This window comes from Eleutherodactylus coqui, chromosome 2 (genome assembly GCF_035609145.1).
Source record: "Eleutherodactylus coqui strain aEleCoq1 chromosome 2, aEleCoq1.hap1, whole genome shotgun sequence".
In the NCBI taxonomy this organism is placed as follows: Eukaryota; Metazoa; Chordata; class Amphibia; order Anura; family Eleutherodactylidae; genus Eleutherodactylus; species Eleutherodactylus coqui.
In genome coordinates, this window is record NC_089838.1 from 286001182 (window position 1) to 286022821 (window position 21640).

General features: G+C 44.9%; 1 protein-coding gene across 2 annotated transcripts in view; it reads right to left on the minus strand.

The window, feature by feature from the left end:
* Positions 1–8036: 8036 nt before the first annotated feature.
* The window catches only part of OGDH (oxoglutarate dehydrogenase), a 67453-nt gene continuing 53849 nt past the window's right edge, over positions 8037–21640 (minus strand). For both annotated transcript variants that reach the window (XM_066593157.1, XM_066593158.1), the window contains exons 16-23: positions 20721–20848; positions 19930–20108; positions 18299–18370; positions 17010–17135; positions 14563–14635; positions 14013–14176; positions 13707–13861; positions 8037–12251 (exon numbers count right to left, since the gene is read on the minus strand). In XM_066593157.1, the coding sequence (XP_066449254.1) occupies positions 12131–12251; positions 13707–13861; positions 14013–14176; positions 14563–14635; positions 17010–17135; positions 18299–18370; positions 19930–20108; positions 20721–20848 (1018 nt within the window). In that variant the 3' untranslated portion in view covers positions 8037–12130. The remainder of the gene's footprint in view (positions 12252–13706; positions 13862–14012; positions 14177–14562; positions 14636–17009; positions 17136–18298; positions 18371–19929; positions 20109–20720; positions 20849–21640) is intronic.

The following is a 21640-nucleotide window of genomic DNA, read 5'->3' on the forward strand; positions in this document are numbered from 1 at the left end:
GATCATTCTACAAGATCAGCCAAAAAAACTGAACGGAATGCCTTCTGTTAGTTTCTATTTGATTTCCGTTTTTAATCCATTTAAACATCCGTTTTTGAGAATTCCATTATTCAGCCTCCGCGCATGCTCTGAAACACATATGGATAGAAAAACAGAGTGGAAAAACCATAACAAACGGGCTCCTTTCCATTTGTATCTGTCCCCCAATGACCATAACGTTACAAGAAAACCGGAAAGCAACCATTCTGGTTCCGTTTTTTAAACTGGAAACAAAGGTGCAGCCGTCTACGCTTATCTTCTAGTTTAAAAGATGGAATAAAACCAGAAAACATGCAAATGGTTTTAAATTGAAGGTCTTCTGTTTCAATTGACCCCTATGGGCACAAAAACTGGTCATTTTCTTTATGTTTAGCTGCTCCCACAACGGAACAGCCAGGTAGAAAATGAAAACGCTGATGTTAATAAGCCCTTATGTCAGTTTCAGAAGAAGCTGGTGACAATCACATGGCCGCCATGACCAACCCTCAATGGTACCAACAGCGCCCCTGCTCCTGTATAACTCATAACTAGCACTGACCACTCAGGAGTCTGGGAAAGCTGAGTGTAAGCCGACGTGAACTGTAATGTTATCCTGGCTCTTCTCCCGCTTTGTCAGAGACTGATATATCCAAGCTGAAGAGAATATTTAACAACCTGATGGTAGACTTGTGATTTTCTGTAGACGTGCGCTTCGGGCTACCTCCGCCAACTTCTCCCAGCGCATATATAATACAACCAGTGCTGAGAGAACATTAGCATTTATGGCGAGGTGCATGCCGGCTCTACACTCACCGCTTTGGGGGGAAATGAGGATTTAGTGGGTGCAATTAGCTTTGTATTATAGGGCTTCTCCTAGATTGTAAGCTCTTGTGGGCAGGTTCTTCACGCCTCTTATATGGGTTGTTAATTGGGCTGTTACTATGTCTGATTTGTAAAACGATGTGGAATATGTTGGCGCTCTGTAAATAAGGATTATCGTTTAAAGAGGTTCGCCCTCTTTCCTTGGCATGATGCCCACATTTTTGAAGCACGCCCGTAATCATCGTACGGCCGTAACCTCTCGCTACAATGTTTGCTTTAGGTGACGTAGTGAAGGAGGTAAGATGTACGGCATGCGGGCGCTATATCGGATAAATGGCTGGGGAGGTGAGAGAAGGGAGATGAGAGAAGCATGGGATTACAGAGAGCTAATGAAGAGTCATTGCCAGTTCTGTCTCTCGCCCCCTCACCCCCCCCCCCCCCAATGCCTTGACAGACTTGGGTTGCCATGGATACAGACGGTAATGCAGCTTCTTAATGGGAGGGAGCCGCTAAATAGGAGCAGTCTGACTGATGCCAGTTTAAGGGGCCCCATTGTCTGGGCATCTTATAATTACCATGTAATGGAGTCTGCCTGCACCGATTTACAATGTAATGACTGGTTTACCTGCCGGCATCTCAAATGGATCAGTAATTAAAATGTAACGTAGTGTGATGTCGCGCACCGTGTAATCACAATGTTAATGTCATCGTGCCCTCCTTAATGTACGGAAGGGTAGAAAGAAAATAAAGGGCGCTGGCAACGTTACCGAGAGGCACTAGTCAGATACATGCCAATTATGTAGAAGGGGAAAGGATTAATGGACGGTGGCGATTACAAGGGTGGGGTCTAGGAGGGGGTTAATAAATGTGGATTGAGGATCGCCCTTATAGAAGGAGTTAACTAGCGTAAATGTATATTGAAGAACGCCGTTATAGAAGGAGTTAACTAGTGTGCGCGAGGGGCATCAGGTGTATAGCAGAGGCTGATCAGGTTATATATATATATATATATATATATATATATATATACACACACATATTAGTCATGGATTGGTTGAACCTGATGGACCTGCTAGTTTGTGGCAATAAAGTGGTTAATAAATGAGATAACTTGCCAATCGAAAACCAGCCTTCGCCATTCTAGGGTGAGACTGTTAGTGACAGAGGAGGATGCCGAGGGTGGTGGCGGAGTAACTCGCAGGGTGGTAAGGAGGGGGCGAAACTTGGGGAGAAGATAATAAGAGACAGGAGGAAAAAGTGCAAACAATGGGGCGGTGGGAGTTGCAGAACCTGGAATGGAGAGGAAGGGTGGAGAGGGAGAGAAACGAGGAAGGGGAAGGGAGGAGAAGAGCAGAGCTCAAGAACAATGAGAAATGGAGGAAAAACGTTGATAGGTACAGAAGAAGGGGCACCATGTGCCAGACACACTGCGTCACCTGCCCTTCCTTTTGGCGTTCTACAATGCCAGCTGTTTCCATAGAAACCGTCAGCAGGGTACATTTTAACCCTTCCCCTCCTGCTTCACCTATATGGGGTCTACAAAGTAACGCTCCGTTACCCAAGTTACTACCAGAGCACAGAAACAATTAACCTGAGACCTAATACAGAGCATTTCCCCGGAGGGTGGGACAGGAAAAGAACAGACACGACTCTGATCCAGCCTGTCACTTCCACTTATTATACAGTAATTCGCTAATAGCTCTCTTCTCAAACAGCGCTTACATTTGTACCCAATTACCTAGCGCTAGTTATTGTTTTCCTTCACGATTCACTGCGCAGCAATAGAATACGTGGGCACGTGATTCGCCGTCTCATGGCTTGGGGCTTTCAGTATCAATTCTGTTTGATTTAGCGTTTTTCGGATGTTTGCTGCAATTGTAAAGTGTTATGGAATATGTTGGCGCTATATAAAGGTTATTACTGCTACCGCCTTCCCTACGCAGTTAGCAATAGTTCAGGTTGTTTGCTCTTTAAAGTGCGTGTGGTCTCGATGCTTTTAAGTACTGGCATAAAATAGTCTGCGGCGCCCTCAGAAAGCGCTTGCCCTCCCCTCCTGCCATCACTGCGGTAACTGAGCTTTGACCAACAGCATATGCACTTCGTTATGTGTTAGTGCCACCTTGTGGTCAGATAATCCAGGCAAAGTAAGTCAATGCTAGAGCGAATAAACACAATGATACGACACAACTAGGAAAGGCCTTGGCCGAACTCCAAGGATCTGGAATTTTTCTCCTGTTTGCAGTGCGAAGCTTAAGATTTTATTTAAAAGAAGGGGGAAAAAGTTTCCAAAAAGTCCAGCGGTCCCGATTCACTGCGTCTGTTCATATTTGATGACGATTTTGACTTATGAGCTACACTGTGCATGGATACTATGACTTTAATGATGCCAAAGTAAGCCGATAGGTGGATTGGTCAGAGGGAGAAATTCCGGTAGGCCGGTCAGGTCACGGGCCGGTCTGGTTGACTGCAGCTAGGCCTTATACCTGGCCCCACTGCAGCTAAATTTTGGCGTGATGAAGAGTTGGGCTGGTACAATTGTGCACTACGCTGCGGAATATGCTGGCGCTATATAAATAAAGATTATTATATTACTGTAAGTCCATCCAGGCCCAGAGAAACAAGCACAAACGAATGACATGTCAAAGCACAGAGGATCAGGTAATACTTCTGTTGTCCCCTCTACTAGTTATTTGGACCCCCTACAACATGGGCACTTTTACAGATTTTTTTTTTCCAGGGCCATTTTAAGTTCCTATTACACTTATGTGATCCTGAAAAAGACCGTCTACTAAAAATGAATGTCTGCTGCTTACAGGCTTTTTGACTTTCCACTTCCATGGGATATTGCATGGATGATCAAAGCTTGGTGCAGTTTTGCAAGTCTTCTGACCTTTCCTCCGCACATGTTTTTGATCTCTATTGTTTAGGCCTCGCCTGGAGCAGACACTAAGCAGAAGGTGTTTTGTCAATTCCCTCACTCCCACAATGGCCAGCTACATGAAGTAATAGTTTTCTGGACGAAGTAGAATCGGAAGGCTTCCCTGTCTCCAGTTACGCTCATTGATCTCAGCTGCACTTGCAATTATGAGCGCAGGCCACTCACTACACAGGAGTCAGAGCAGGACTTCCGCTCCAACCCCGGAGTATCCCAGCGCTTGTTTCCTGGATAACCCCGATAAGTCCAAAGGCTGGTGCCGATATTTATTTTTTTTACCAGCTATATCAATGGTCGGTAAAAAGTAATTATCAGTTGAGAGGACGGCCGGACAGCAACCCAACACCATCACATATTTCATATCTCTATCCCCGGTCTGGCCATCATAATTAAAGGTGTGACCCCCTGACTTCTCCTCCTGGTGTCTGTGTTCCTGCCGGTATTGTATGCATTGCATATGCCGGGAGGAGAGGTCAGGGGTCATAGCTCTGATTACAGCAGCCAAACGGGAGCTAAACAGACAGAGCGAGTGAGTGGCATACTACTTGCTGTGCAGTCGCTACATAGCCTAAGGTTCAGGATGTGGAGGGCAAAGAGGGGGCCCTATTATTATTGAGGCCACCAAGTGAGTCACTATTACTATTGGAGCCATAACTAGTGGACTTAATACTATTGGGGCCACTTAGGGGGGGGGGGGTGGGCACAATTACTAGTTGCAGCCGCTAGAATAATGGAGGTAAAAGCATATATTGTAATTAGTCATACCCCCTAACCACAGCCCCTTTTACCTTGGCCAGTATTTTTTTTGTGACAAAGGCGCAACTCTACCTGTTCCCTATTAAGATCTGTGACAATTTCCACTCATACCTGCCAACATCTGCAAAGGCAAAATGTATAAATTTAAGTCCTATCCCCATGAACCGACTTTTAGGAGTGGTAGACATGTATGTATAATATGTTCCTCACAGAGATTGTTAACCCTTTCCAATCCAATTTGTATCCTGGTTTTCCTAGGGGGCTTACTCTTTTTCAGCTGTTATACAATGGCGCTATATGCTGGTTAAAGCCAGTACTGCATGAGGTGACACGTTGGATAGGTTTCAACAGCAGAGAGGCTGGCAATATACAGTAAGAGAACCCCGACGGACGTCTTCCAACAGTGGGGCTGTACAGCCTTAAATCATAATGTCTTCAGAGGTCAGACAGTGGATTGGAAAGGGTTAATGTAGTGTGACTACTGCCTTAAAGGGAATCTGTCAGCTACTTTGATCATTGAGTTTATATGCTGAAAGTAGCCGACCTGCTGAGTCTGGGGGTGTAAGTGTTAGGCCTCTTTCACACGATGCAATGCAATGCATGTATGTGAAGCCCAGGGTGTCCAAAGGGGTCCTTCACATCAGATGTTTTGTAGCCTGAAAGAACCCATAGGAAAGCATGGGCTTCACATATATGCGCTTTGTAGCGATGTTGCATTGCTACAAAATTGTACGATTTTGTAGCCCATGTGAAACAGGCCTTATGTTTACCTTTTCCTCTGTTCCCCCAATGCTCCAATCAGCCAATGCAGTGCACTGAATGGCGTGCTCTGTAGTCCTCCGATTCTAAGCTTGGAATGGGAAGACTACTTTGCTTGCGGCTCAATATATTCAACGGCGGCTTTCACCGCTGACACCGAGGGAACAGTGGGGAAAGGAAGTATAAAACTTACATCTCCAGACTCAGCCGGTCCGCTACTTTGAGCCCATCAGCATAATTTATAGGGCTCAAAGTAGGTGACAATCAATCTTTCAAGTCAGAAATAAAAAGCCTCCTGTGCTTGGGGTACCAAAGAACCCCATCTGCACCAAGTAATAGCAATATAGAGAAACTACATTGTAGAGACCTCTTATGTAATCAATGAGATATTGATCATCACAAGGAAGTGGGGAAACCTCTCTAATAGGATCAAATCACATTAAATATCTCATTGATTACATAAGAGGTCTCTCTACAACGTAGTTCCTCTATATTGCTATTACTTGGTGTAGATGGTGTTCTTTGGTACCGAGTGCAGGAGCCTTATTACAGCTTTCTTACTGTCTGCACTACTTTCATTCTGGGGTATTCCGACACCCCAGAATTTCTCCTTGCATGCTCTCCTTTGATGTCCACTTGGGACCTGGTGTCCACCACCGCCAGCACCTCCTTTATCTGTATCTACATCGACAGAGGCACGGTCCTGACCACCTGCTGTCTTTAATCTTTAAAGTGGTATTCCTGCCTGAAGAATGTTCACTTACCCTCCCCCACCCCCCGCATGGGTGATAAATGCTAGATTGGTAGTGTGTTGCACCCAACTATGCCACTAATACACAACTTGTCATTCCTTAGCATGGATGGACTATAACATCAGCGTTCCAGCGCCATTGTTGTCTAGGAGACACACAGACAAGACGCCAGTGGGCAAGGGAGAACAAATTGGATCACTGAGTAGTGGAAAAGCATCACCTAGTCAGAAGAGTCCAGATTTCTTGCTGATGGGAGGGTTTGAATTTAGCACAAGCAGCCTGAATCGATGAACCCTTCCTGTCAGCGGTACAGAGCACATCCATCTAATTTGGGACAACTACAAGAATCTTTTTGTCCACATGGGCCAATATTACTACAGAGCGATTTCAACATCTAATGTAATGTATGTCACAACTAATAGCTACAGTTGTGAGGAACGAAGAAGGTCCAATGGCCCAGTAGATAGGGGTCTCTAATAGAGATGAGTGAGCACCAAAATGCTCGGGTCCTCACTATTCGAGTCGAGCTTTTTGTAATATTCGAGAGCTCTATTCGAGTAACGAACCCCATTGACTTCAATGGAAGACTCAAGCATTTTTTTTATGGGACCCGCCGGTTGCCGAACTTTTTTTTCTTTCCCCCGTGTTCGTTCTCTCTCTCCCTCTCCCTCTCTCTCCCCTGAGGTTCAGGTGCAGTTAGCTACCTGAAAATTTTCCTTTTTCTCACAACTTGTTTATTGCTTGTAGCTTTTAATTCTGTCCTTTCTGTAACCCGTTTGCCAGCTTATGTAAATACCAGTTTTATCTGAGGAAGCTGAACTGTAGTGTAAAGCACAAGGGATGGATAATGCATCTCAAGCTTATGAAGAGACAGGAGATGGATTTCCAACGACATCACTGACCATAACTGGGCCGTGCTAGAGCAAAGCTAAAAAGCAGCTGACAGGGTTAAAACAACACAGCAAAAGTCCACGTGAATCTCCACCTTTTAACGCCATTTGTTTTTTGGTTCAAAATTCTGTTCCGATTAATTTTTTTCTATTTTTTAATATAGGGGTTGGAGCCAACAACAGTTCCAAACCCCCTGTATAAGGGCTTATTCACACATCCGTATATTGGTCGGGTTTTCACGCCCAGCCGATATACGGTGTCCCTTTCTGCAGGGGGAGGCGGCGGGACAGGCTGGGAGCAGTGCACTGAGCTCCTGCCCCCTCTCCACTGTTTGGAATGGGAGGTTGGGACGGGCGCAGAGCTAGGTTCCACCCCGCCCCCTCCCATTGCAAATAGTGGCGAGGGGTGGGAGCTCAGTGCACTGCTCCCAGCCTGTCCCGCCGCCTCCCCCTGCAGAAAGGGACACTGTATATCGGCTTGGCGTGAAAAGCCGGCTGATATACGGACGTGTGAATAAGCCCTAAGGCTGCTTTTAAAGCTGCGTTGGGGTCAGTTTCTCTGCTCCATTATTAGAGGAGGGAAACTGAAATTTACAAAAAAAAAAAACTCCATTTTTACCCTCATTTATAAAAAAAAAAACAAACCTTTCTTTAAACCCCATTAAAAATCAATGGAGAAAAAAAATGGATCATTTTTTCCCCCTTATTTTATTTTTAGTTTCTCTCCTCCAAAAACAGTGCAGGTAAACGAAAACCCCGACGCGACCCAAACGCAGTGAAAGCAGCTTAAGCCGCAGAGGTAAATTATATTATATTGGACTGAGTTGCATGTATAGGAGTAAGTAGTGAGCGTCCTCTAGTGGAGGCGGAGGGCAGCAAGAATTTTGTTTCATTCTACAATATCTGTAGGGTGTCGTGTTCCCCCCCCCCCCCCCAAAAAAAAAAAACTAAACTCCCAACAGTTGTAGATAGTTTGAAATGAATCTGCAAGAACTTTGGACCCTTTTAGACTAAAGGAAACATGGTGTTGGCTAGTAGTCATTTTGGTCCGTTCCCACAATCTAGCGTATAGGCGCTCCTTAAAGACGTCCCACAACACAGGCGGTATACAGATTTCTGTTTATTTTAACAAAATAAATAAGATTGCTTTGTGTCGGTGGCCTCTTCAGGATGGAGTCTCCCATTGGGTTCCGACAATCACTGCCCTCTCTCTCCGCCGTGTGTCAGAATTTGGCACATGCAACTACAATGTGTTAATAGTTTCAATCCAACCGAAAGAACATCTTTGCCTCATTGCGGAAAATGAAGCTGTAAAATGTTGCAAAGGATGCTGGGTGTTTTTAATATCTGTGTGTTTTCATGTTTATTACAAAGGCTCACTCGTTTCTGCAAAACACAAGCTTACATGTTATTGTGGTTCTGGACAGGAGGAGTAACGGGGGATTACTGCAGAACAGCCAATCATGCGCATAGCTTAAAAGTAGGTTACTAATGCCACAGCCAGAAAGGAGAACTACCAAAATCTGTAGGAACACCCCTTTATTGATTTAAAATCCCCAAATGACCTAAACCTCTCACTCTTGTGCTAAGTTATCATCACTTGAAAGACAGCTGTGATAGCTTCTTTACCTGCGTCCCCAAGATAACACTTCCTGGCAGTGTGTTCTAGCAGTACCTGAGTGTCAAGAGGACCCTAGGCAGAATATTAACCAAACAGAATCTTTCAGGAAACCTAAAGCAGCCACTTGAGGTCCCCCATCCTGAGATGCCGGTCCGCAGGCAGAGAAGTTTTTCTTAACTCCAAATGCTGCTAACTTTACACAGTAAGAAATAATTAAGCATTTTAAAACCTTATCAGAAGGGGTCGTACAGGATTAGGAAAAGGGTACCCTCATAGAAACAGTCCCCGCACCCTGTCCCTTACCTGTGTCTGCTATAGCAATTATCCCCATTCAGTTGAATCAGGAAGAGCTGCAATACCAGAAATGGTCCTTTGACAGGTGTGGCGCTGTTGCTAGAAAAAAAACTCGGGACAACCCCTTTAAAAGGGTTTGTTGCACCTCTAGCACACAGCTCTGTACATTTAAAAGTGGCCCAAGTTAGTACTGCAGGCTTAGTCCTATTCACTTCAATAGGAGTCAGCCTGCAGTACCGACTCTGGCCACTTGGCAATGTACAGCGCTGTCTGCTTCCTTCAGCAAAACAGCTAGACGTGTAACAACCGCTTTAAGGCTTAAAAGGAATCATCCACACAGAAAAAAGGAATAGTAGAATAGCTGTGAATGTTGTATAAACATAACTCCAGCCACCTCTTTTTCAATGGTGCCCCACTGCTCTCCACCTCCTGTTGTAGCAATGACACCACCAACACCAGGGACATGTGAGGGCTACTGCCAATTGCAGACTCCATGAGGGGTGATTAGCTGCAGCAGTCACTTGTGACTGCATAGGGATGTCATTGCTGCAGCAGCAGGGGGGGGGGGGGGGGGGGTAGGCACTGCTGATGCAGAAGCAGCAAGAGTTATTGTCTTTTAGGTTTGTGCAATACTCTTGAGCAGTTTTCATTTTTTTTTCCCTACTCACAAACCCCCTTTAAAAGCAACCCTCCAGTTCTGGACAAACAGACAGCCACACGGGCTCAGCGACTACCTGATGCACTCTGTATTAGTATACATCGGTAGGCTAAGAACCCTTTCACACGGCGATAGTCGCTGCTGCTCTCTCACATGGGAGTGAGGGTCACTCAGGGATTGGAGGCAGAGCGGTCCGGAGATCGCTCTAGCCGCTCATCCCCATTCACAGTGAACAAGCAGTCGTTCATGAATGAACAACCGCCTGGTAAACGGGCAAATTGTCATTGATTTTTATGCATGAAGAAACTGAAGATAAGCGAATGAATCATCATTCGCCGTTCATTCGCAGGCAGCGAGAATCAATGTAAAAGCGCCCTACGACACTACATGCTGCTCTGATTGGTTACTGCTGCTCACATGAGCACTGGCCAATCAGAGCAACATGCAGTCTCTTAGACTAATGATGCTTACTAGTGAACAGGGTGCAACAGGCAGTCAAGAGAAGCTGATGCGGCCATCTTTGTTTATCCAGACCCACAGAGTCGCTTTAAATATAGATATTAGGAGTTTTCCTTTAAGAAGACAGCAGGAAGTATAATAATTCCCCCCGATTCTTCCTAAATAAAAGATAAACGCCGTCTGAGTAATGTGCAGCAGTCTGCTTAAACATATACCCGGTGTAGTGCTGTACACAATGAGCAGCTCACTATACAAGCTGTCACGTTCGTCTCTCCAGAGAGCGCTCTAACACCTACGACGACATGAAGAACGTGTCTGCAACGTGTCTCCAGGTGTTCTTTCTTAACAAGAGAGAGAAAAATCTGCAGACTCTTCCCAGTCAATAAACAGAGCGGGCAGCAGGTGTCCGGGGGGCCGGGCAGGACCGTCTCGCCATTTTTGGGTTCTGTTAATTAAAGGGAACCAGTCATGACTTCCCTGCATAATAAACCAAGCACAGCACTAGACCCACATCCGTTTCCAACACTTGTAGGACTCTGTTCGGGGTTTCCGTCTCTCTGCTCCATGTCTGGAGAGAAGAAAGTGAAATCAAACAGTCTTTGTCTCTACTGATTTCAATGGGGTTTCAAAAGAACTGAAAAAATAGAAAGGCTTCAGTTCGCTTCGGTTAGATTTCTGGTGTTTTTGGACGGGAAAATTACGCAATTTGCAGCATTATTACTCCGAAGGGTAAAAAAAAAATCCAGAAACCTGACAGGAGGGATGGAAATAATCGGAAGCCTTTCCATTTTTTTGAAACTCTACTGCAATCGATAGGGAAAACAACAGACCCGTTTTATTTCAGTTTCCTCCAAAAACGGATCTGAGAGATGCAACCCCTGAACTGACCCTGACTCAGGTATGAAAGCAGCCTTAGTTTGTTATGGTTCCCACAAAATCAAACCTGCACAAACCGCATTTATAAATTTCCCAAATGATGCATACAGAGGAGCTGGACCGTCTCTGCTGGCTGGAGGTTCTCCAATAAACCCGCCCCTTTCTGCTGCTATGATGGGGATGGTATACTGGATGTTATGAAGAGCTGCAAGAACAGATCATCTGTCCCTTTAGTGGACAGATTCAGCATGTCCATGCACTGATCATGAATTAATAATATCACTCCATGGAGGGGCGGGTTTATTGGAGAACCTCCAGCCAGCAGAGATGGTCCGGCATGCTGCAAAGGAAATTTATAAACATTGTTTGTGCAGTTATACTTTTATGAGGGACCATAACAAACTAAGTTTTCGAAAGTGGACAACTGATGTATTCTAGTAGCATGCTTTGTTTAGTATGCAGGTGATGACGAGTCCCCTCTAACAGATATACTGCCTGTCTCTTTAGGTGGTTTCAAAGAAAGCATTTTTGATGCAGTTTTTTGTGCCAAAACCAGTGGATGCAGCAGGAAGCGGACGTCCTTTACATTTCCCATTCCCTTTGAATCCACTTTTGGCTTTAGCTCAAAAACTCCAGTGTTGGTTTTATGTGTGTAAACCCTCCATTGTAGACCGTTAATAGGGCTCCCCATTTACCTCCATTGCAGGTCTCTCAGGCAGCGCCCACATCACCATTATGTTCATATGCAGGTGATATGCAGCAGTTTGGGTATTGCGGGTTAGTGTGCAACCCCTTTAACAGCCAGTTGTGAAACACAGGAAGAAGCTGCGTTGATATCGGATTACAAGGGGTTTACCATAGAAGGGGGGATAAAACGTATTTACTTATATAAAATGTGGCGTTAAAAAATATTGCATGACCGCCCAAACCGCGTCCCTGGTGTATGGGACTTCATGTGTTAGGATTAAACGAGTAATACACAGTAATTATTCCATCGTTCTCATGTTTACATAATAGCATGAGCGCCCCCTGTACACATCGTATCCATATACACAATATATATTCAGCCAGACCTCCATATTTTCTCCCTTTGTAAGAAACTAAACTCCTGTTCATTTTACCCCATTAAGACCATTTAATGGTGAGTGGTTGCATGGCAGCAATGAGCTGCCGGCTGTAACGTTTCTCTGGCTAGATAAAAAGCAAAAACACGCAGAGGAGAGGAAGCCCCCAGTGAGTGTATGGATGGAAGATGGGGAGTGCAGAAGGAGGGAGGAAATGTGTGCTGCTCTAGGAGAGGCCCTTGTATGCATCCAGATTGAAAGCCGTATCCAGGAATCGCTTCAGTTCTGTCATGTGGGTCTTCTTATTGCCGGTGGCTGGGGCTGCTGCGGGTTCTCGGCCGGCGTACCTGCGGGACAGGAAGGAAAGTTGTACTAGAATAAGAGTCTCTGACAGGAAGCAACGCTCTCTTGCCACACCGAAAGGGAGTCAATGGGGAGTCTGAAGGTGGAGTATATTTCCAATTGAGAAAATGAATTAGAGGGGTTCTCTGGGACTTTTACTAACAATGACCTATACTCAGGATAGGTCATCCATAGCTGATCAGTGGGAGTCTGCCGCTCAGAATATGTTTGGCGCTATATAAAAATTATTACTATTATTATTATTCACCAATCAGCTGATCGGCGGGCCTGCTGTTAGTGAGGACAGCGCTGGAAGCAGATAGCACTGTCTGTGCTGCAGAGACTTGGCTTAACACTTTAGGAAAAGCTCCCACTAAATTCAATAGGAGCTCCGCCTGCATTACCAAACCTGGCTGCTGCAATGTTAACAGCACTACTGGCTTCCACACTGACAGCGGGCCTGACGATCAGCTGTTGATGACCTATGCTCATGAGAACCCCTCTAAAAGGGGTTGGCCACCTTATATACAATAAGTACAAGACACTATATTTCACCAACTTTCCTAAGCCCCTTCACCATGAAAGTCTGCTGGCAGAACGGTGCAGCCACCCTGTCCTACACAAGATGGGGCACATCACACAATCCCGTCCCTCAGCGCCTGCCATGCTCTGCAACAGTTTCCTGCTTATTCGTACCTACATCCCGGAAGGAAACTGACACGGCATAGGTGGTGCTAATGGACAGGGTGATGTCATGTGCCCTTCTATCAGTGGGCATTTGTAGGATGCTATGCTAGCGCCTATGCTATTCTATATGACTTGGCTGATGAGGGATTTTCTTGCCATATACACTGAATGTAGAGTAAAACAAATTCTGAATAGAGTGTTACTTATATAACCATACAGTACTAGATGTGGAACAATAAAGCAGTGGTATGGAAAGTTAAAGGGATTGTACCAAGACTGCAAGTTATACCCTATCCACACAAAGGGGCTAACTTGCCGAGACACCCACCGATCTCCAGAACGCGACTCTCGTGTCCTATTCTGCTGTCAGCATGAAGGGAGCAATGGTCTAGCATGTGCAGTACGTACTCCATTCATTTCAACGGAGCGGATGGAAATACCTGAGTGGGTGCTGGTGCGATTGCACGACCAACGCTCCATTCAGTCTCCTCCTCACTTCAGAGGATGCAGTAACCCTGCAGCGAGGAAGATGGCGACCACGGGACATTCGATCTTGAGATCGGCGTGGGTCTCAGTGGCAACACCTCCACCAATCAGCAAGTTATCCCCTATCCTATCGATAGGACATAACTTTCAATCTTGGTACAACCCCTTTAACAAAGATGGGACATATTAGATAGGAGGACTAGTGAATACAATGTTCTAGTAGAACAAATTCCAGTAAAGAAAGTGAATAGCCATGACGGATGTAGCCACTTGTGGCTCCTACTCACCAGACAGGTTTAGTGCGGTATATTGTGGTGCGTAATCTTGGCTTCACATAATCGTAATAACCCTGGTTTTTGTGTTCCTCTTGGCACCAAGCAATCTCTGCGTTGGGGTACTTATTCACTTCTTTCTCCAGAAGGTCAAATGGGAATGGAGACAGCTAGAGACATGAGAGAAAACCATATTGGATTTAGGGGAACAGTCATTCTAGCCTCTAACATGTCAGGCTTTGCACATCGTTCAAATAAACATCAAAGATATGCTGGATGCTTGAGATACACAGGAGTTATACTATATTGTCCCCCTCCTACCTGCTCCACACGAGTGATTGCCACATCAGCTTCCATTCCTCGGGTGCTGCGTTCTTTGGTCAGGTCATAGTACACTTTTCCAGTACAGAAGATTAAGCGCTTCACTCCAGCAGGGTTCTCGGACGCAGGCCCAGCATCTGGGATGATTCTTTTAAAGTGTGTGCCTAGAACAACATAAGGGTGACTAGTATCCATTATAACAAAAAGCGATGATCAGATAGTATCTACAATATGTCAGAGGGTAAAGAAAATTTATATCTGACTAGGTATTCCCAGCATAAACATTTATGGCGTATCCACAAGGTATTTCAGAATTACCTGATATGTATGAGTCCCACCTTTGAGACTCTCAAATATCAGAAGAAAGGCAATCTAGTGACTTCTTGTAATTCCCATAGACCTAAATGGACCACACATGCCACATGTCCACTGGAGTCTATGGAGAGCATGGCAGACACCGGACCCCTGTTCTATTGATAGGTAAGGGTCGCAGAGTTGGGAACTGCGTGTATCAGACAAAAAGTTTAAAATCTATGGCAATCGCCCTTACCTGACAGCATGTCATCGAAACTTGACCTGGCTTCAGGGTGACGTAGAAGAGACTTTGGAGTGAAGATGATTAGCTGTGAGGAAGAGATTAAAGGCAAATCAGAACACAATAGTGAACAATAATGAAATGAGATGAGGAAATAAGTAAGGATCTGATATTTTAATGTGGGCTATGAGACGGTCCTTCTGCAAACACTGTAGCATAAAAGCCCTCATATGCCCCAAAGTGCATAAGGGTGATGGCCTAAGAATGGTCCCACCATCCATGTAGAATAGCTGTTAGTGGTACATACTGACTGCCGTGTGCCTGCGACTGGGAGGAAGAGAAGGTGGTGGCACTTGAGGCATGCTTTGTCATCCACGCTATGATCTGTTCTGCATGCAGTGGATCTAACTAATGGGCAGACCAAATTGTAAGGAATGGCAGTTGGCTTGCCTGGCCACTTGCAGAACGTGCAGCTGTTGCTTCAGTGGGAGCCGCTTGAAGTGACAACTTGGCCCATCCTCTACCACCTCCACCTATTACACGTCCCTTACCTCTTGCTTACTTTCATGTTTCATTTTTATTTATTTATATTTTTAGGGGGTTTTTGGTTTGTTTACTTTTTTGTGTAGTTTTATGCAACTTGTCAGCTAATCTTGTAATGTGCAGAAAACCACTGCTAGCAGTGCATGGCCTGCAAATAATAAGTTGTGGCCGGACTGGCAAATTTGAACGACGTCTGAGGCTGCTGACACACACTACGTGTATTTGTGGTTTCCCTGTTTGGTTGTGGCTGTCTGCGGGTTAGATTTCACATGCGGAATCCGACCCTGGCAGCAGCGGCAACCGTGTGTGCCTGCTTTCTTTTTCTCTCCTCTGTACTGCGGATGGTCCGCACGGATGATTTAGGCATGTAAATGTGATGCAGCTTCTCTGTCCTGCGCTCAACTGTAAAATGGTCGCTGATCACACTGTGCCTATGTTATATATGGCTAGCTCATGTGATTCAGGTGTTTAATGAAGCTGCTGCCCAGATGCAAGATGGAGGACACGTTTGCTGCCATCAGCGAGGCGCCCTGACTGCTGATTGGCTGCATGTTAACCTCTGCGGAAAGCATTATAGAAAATTCTATTTTCCCGCAATTTAAGCCAAAAATCAGTTCGGACAAACTAGATACGATTTAGCAAAAATTGGGACGATTTTATTGCCTGTCTGATAAAGATGAGCAACGCTAAATGGAATGAAACTGAAAGGGAGAAGAAACAAATTAGATATTAGGAAAAACTTTCTGACAGTGAGGGTGATCAATGAGTGGAACAGTTTACCACGGGAGGTGGTGAGTTCTCCTTCAATGGAAATGCTCAAACAGAGGCTGGACAGACATCTGTCTGGGATGATTTAGTAAATCCTGCAGTGAGCAGGGGGTTGGACCCGATGACCCTGGAGGTCCCTTCCAGCTCTACAATTTGCTATGATTTTATTCTTCACGGGACTTTTAGGTCACCTCCACATTTTACTAATTTACATTGCACTTAAAGATATGTTCACGCTGGTCAGAAACGCAAAAGAAAATCCACAGTATTTACACTATAAGAATTGCAGATCTGATTTCAAGACATCTCATCCACATACTGCGGAGAAAATCTGTGCTGTGGATTTTATATTTACAACATGTCAGTTTATGCTGAAGTTTTTCACAGTGGATTTCAACCCTTCAAATGAGGCGGTGAAATATGCAGAAAATCCACAGCACTGCTGAAAAATGTGAACATGCACTAAGGGGGTTTTCTAAGACTTCATAAATGTCCAGAGAGCAAACAAGTGGGTAACAGGAAAAAAAATATACATTACTCATCTTTTAAATGTCCCACAGCTCCGAACCTGGATGCTCCTGCAGCCAATCAGTGGGGTCCGTGATCATTCGTGGATATGTGTGACTGGCTGCAGCGGTCACATGAATGATGAACACCATGAGTGCTGCAGGAGCATCTGAGACCGGAGTGGTGACACTGGAGTGGCGAGTAATATTTTTATTTCTTTTGTACACTCTTCTGTTCTCTGTCAAATTTTTAAATGTCACAAAACCCTTTTAAAGACGTAGAATAAGTGTGTCCAAAATTTTGGACTTCTAAAAAACATCCCCTTTATAAAACAAAACGCTTAGTGTTCAGATGATCACTGTCGGTCTGACATAAGGAACCACCAGCAACCCGGTGTAATCGCCATGAAACGCTGTAGTATCATATGGCACCTATTCAAATCAATAGAGGACTAAGTGACAGTTTGCCAGAACTACTTAGCAGCTCTCTGCTGTTGCTTATAATGGAAGGTCCCAAGTAGGGCACCCCCATTCTGATGTCCATATGATGTACATAGGGTATATGTGCAGGTTGCTTTGATGAGACAACTCAATAAATGCATTAAAAGTTCATTGTAGCAAAAATGTTTCCAAAAGTATACATACCGGTTTGCGGAAGGGTAGCAGGATCTGTCTGCGGAGCACATGGAAGAAGTTGCCTGGAGTGGAGCAATTGACAACGATCCAGTTACAGTCATAGAGCTGGCGAACAGCAAAGTCTTCAGAAATTTTCTGTTAAGAAAAGAAAAGGAAAAAAAGATCATATCACTCCAGCAAAGCAGCTCTACCCACTCCCCTCATGATGGGTACAGGATCCGGTGCTTCTCCGCACAGCAGTATACGTCAATTTGTTAAATGACTTCCACCTAATTGTTATATTGCACTAATAATCTATATTTATATGGCGCCAACATATTCTGCAGGACTTTACACATCAGAAGAAACATGTACAAAGTCCTCCATTACATACAATAGTGTTGGAACAATAGGAGTGAGGGCCCTGCTTCCAAGAGCTTACAATCTATGAGGGGTGACACAGGAGGTACAAGTGCTTGCTCTGTGCAATGGTCTGGTCATCTTTTATATAGATAGGGTAGCATACATAAAGATGTATGAGCTGCTATCGGTGAGTACAACTATGAAGCACATTAGGGTGTATGGAGGATACTGTGATCAGGTTCTGAAAGAAAACATACAAGAGGGGTAAATGGGAAAGATTTAGATTAGGGAATGTGATAGGCCTCCGGAAAGAGATGTGTTTTTAGGGCACGCTTAAAAATGTGGATATTGGGGATTAACCCGATTGTCTGGGGAAGCGCATTCCAGAGAACTGGTGCAGCTCGGGAAAAGACTTGGGATATAGGAATGGGAGGTTTTGATTAAAGAGGAACTTAGTCCGTATTTACAAGGGCGAGCACAAAATCTGTCCGAGAAACTCAATATTGTATTTGCAAACCTGCGATTTTGCCTGCAAATGCGATGCGTATTGTGAAAAAAACACATCGAATTGCTTAACAAAATTGCATGTTGTTTCAATGGGGGGGGAAATCACATTGCATTCACATGAAAATCGCATCTACATTGGAGTGCAATGTGATATCACCCAAAAATAGGACATGCTGTGATTTTGTTGACCTCGCACTAACGATGCAGCAGAAGAAAATCACTCTGTAAGTTAACGAATTTAGATCAATGTGTTATTTCCCCGTACGAGCTCCATCTATATCGCAATCGGACAGAACTCGTACGGGATAATCCAACTGGACATCTCCTCCATTCAGTGAGGAAATGCTCCCTTAAAACCCTCTTTCCTGCTGGGAATCAATGTAATGGGAATAAAGCTATGCAGAAAATCAGACCTAAAGAAAAGTGAACGAGATAAGAGGATGACTTACAGGCCACACATCTGGGTCATCATTGCACATCTGCAGGAAGCGTTCGGGTCTCGCAGAGGAATGTTCAGGACCCTAATGTACAAACAGATATATACAATATGACCTCCATAGGGCACACCAAGCAAAACTAATCCAAACTACATGTAACATGTAAAGAGGCTATCCCAAGATATTAACTTACCCCCCCTCCCCCCTAGTGTCTTATCAGAGTAGTTGCAGTAATAGAAGTAACCTGGCACTTGCAAATTTTCTGTTCAAAAGGATAGGATTTAATTGAAGGAAATTCCATAGAAACTGCACATTCTATAATGGACCTTTTTCAAACAGATTGGAGGTAGAAAAGGACACGTATCATAGAAGCTGTGCAAACACCATAAAGTATGGCGACGACTGTCACTGAGAAATAGATACTCCTCCTCAGCGACAGCGGTCACAATACTTTGTGCTATTTACACAGCTTCTGCGATATACCTGCAATCCAATAGTTTGAAAAAGGTCCATGAGCCGACCAAAATGTACACTTTCTGTGGATTGTCTTCAATAAATCATATTTCTTTTGAGCCGACAACTTAGAAGTGTTGGGTTTTTCTATTACTAGTGTTATGAGGAGTGGATCCTACCTGTGCACCAACCTCTGCTTCCTACACATACATGATCAGCGGGGATCTGACTATTGGGACTCCCACTGAACAGGAATCCCGTTTCACCCTATATGAATGTAGCGATGATACAGTATACTGCCGTCATCGCTAAAGGACTGCCAAAGATAGCAGAGGACAGCGCTTGGTAATTTCCGACAGACATTTCTCACTTATCTGGTGGATAGGGGGATAAGTTAAAGAGGTTTTAGGAGACTAAACTACTGACAACCCTATCCTCAGGACAGGTCATCAATGGATGATAAGTGGGGTTTTACCATTTGGATCCTGGCCGTTTGTCCAACTGAAGAGGATGCGGCGCTAAGGTTAGCGTTGTGGCCTCTACTCAAGCTTGTGGCATCACATTCATTGGTCACATGGCTGAGAACAGCTCAGTGCTACTCAACTGAATGGAAGTAAGCTGCAATAGCAGGCACAGCCACTATGCAATGTATGGCGCTGTGCCTGGTATGGTCTGAACTGACAGCAGTGCTCACCCAAACACCACTGTCACTTCAATCAGCTGATCGTCAGGGATCTCGAGCAGCGGACCCCTACTGATCAACTACTGTTGACCCATCCTGAGGATACGTCATCAATAGTTTGCTCCTGGAAGACCCTGTTAAATATACGCTGCATAGGGGCACTGCTTGGGCCAAAATTGTAATTATATGTGCATTAGGGTGCTGGAGGTCTCAGTCAGAAATGTAGACATGCTACAGATAATTAAAGAACTATAAGGTGGTGTGTAAGTGTTCCAGAGATGAGAACTATATTACTGCGTCCGGTCTAGTAATCAGGATTATCCTCTGGCATCTAATGAAATCTAAGCTTACAGAACCAGAATAGCTGCATACAATGACCGAGAAGAGCAGCAGCCGCGAGTTCCTATATTCACGATTCTCGCTATACACAGCTATTATGCTGCTAGCTGTTTTTCACAAAGCACACATTCCTTAACTTAGCTAAACCTGGACCTTATTGCTCTCTTACCATGCCCTCCATGCCATGGGGTAGTAACAGGACTATTCCATTCTGTCGCACCCACTTAGCCTGCCCTGGGCAGATAAACTGATCAATGATACACTGAGCGGTGTTGTGAAAATCTCCGAACTGGGCTTCCCAGAGGACCAGTGCATTGGGGCTGGCCATTGCAAACCCGAGTTCGAATCCTGGAAGAGACAAAAAGTGTAATTTTACCTGAGAGGAAAAATGAACATTACCCACTGCAACGCAATACTTAATGTGTTTATTATAGGGCTGTCCAGTTCTAAACACCTCTGTTCTTGCAGCATGTCCCTCAGCATATATCTTTTTGCGAGAGTCCCTACTACTAGGACACTGTGTGGAACCAGATACTGAGGACACATTCGAAGAGTGTGGTGCTGGGATCAGAGATAGGCTACTTTTCTGTGGACCACCCTATAAGAACTAAGAACTAGAGATGAGCGAGCATACTCGCTAAGGGAAATTGCTCGAGCGAGCATTGCCCTTAGTGAATACCTGCCCGCTCGGGAGCAAAGGTTCGGCTGCTGGCACGGGTGACAGGTGAGTTGCAGCAGTCAGCATGGGGGAGCGGGGGGGAGAGAGAGATCTCCCCTCCGTTCCTCCCTGCTCTCCCTGCCGGCCGCTGGCAGCCGAACCTTTTCTCTCGAGCGGGCAGGTACTCGCTAAGGGCAATGCTCGCTCGAGCAATTGCCCTTAGAGAGTATGCTCGCTCATCACTACTAAGAACCTACAACCTTGAGAGTTTGGATTCCCTCAGTATTATACCACAGACTTACCCAATACTCCATACTCTGAGAGGGAGCTGTTGCACACTGTATATGGAGCTTGGTTGGGCCACAGATGGTTCATGGGGATACAAGTTCTTTTGTCCACATTTTGGTCATGTAACACATGATGACGGTGGCTGATGGAGAAAGAACATCGTAATATAACCACATGTGTAGCCCAACACTGCATACAAATCTAAAACACATTAATTGCACCCATCTGCTGCTATTTTTCCGCCTGTGTTCCTCTCTACTGCCCAGCTATTGAAAAAAAACTACTAACTCCAGATAAAATGGCATCCCGGGATTTTGATAGATGCAATTAAATGCAATTATTCCGTTTCGCAGCAGCATCATGAATGCCAACATGTTGTAGCGAGGTTTCGAACTTAGCAGTCCTCTTTCAAGCTTGTACAAAGTGTGAAATGTAGCTACATGTTTGAATTCCTCTTGGGAAAGGGAATTAACGCCTTTAATTGCATCTAAACAATCCTGCGGAGCGGTTCTATCCAGGGTTACTAGAAGAGCGCCGTATCACTGCGCTTACCTAATATCACCAGCACCCATCCAACCAAATACATGACTGGAATAACCAGACTCTGGCGTCAAGTACTACCAGATATATGATGTTCTCTTAGCACTGACAACTAGAGACTCAAGATGTAGCACAGGCAACCTGAGGAGACTATGAAGATCTGCCCTTTGCACACTTGCCCTGTAGCTGGCGCGGTCGTAAAGACGTAGAACTACTAGATGGCCAATCAGAAACGAGTCTGCAAGAGCAACGCTGTGGGTCATAGATGGGGTGTCAAGTCTAGGACCCACTCTATGAAGTCTTTATGGTTTAGTAACCCTTTTAATACTGGATACTTCTATTTACAGTGATCAGTCATAGTGAAATAATGTTATTTATTGAAGGAGGTTGTGCC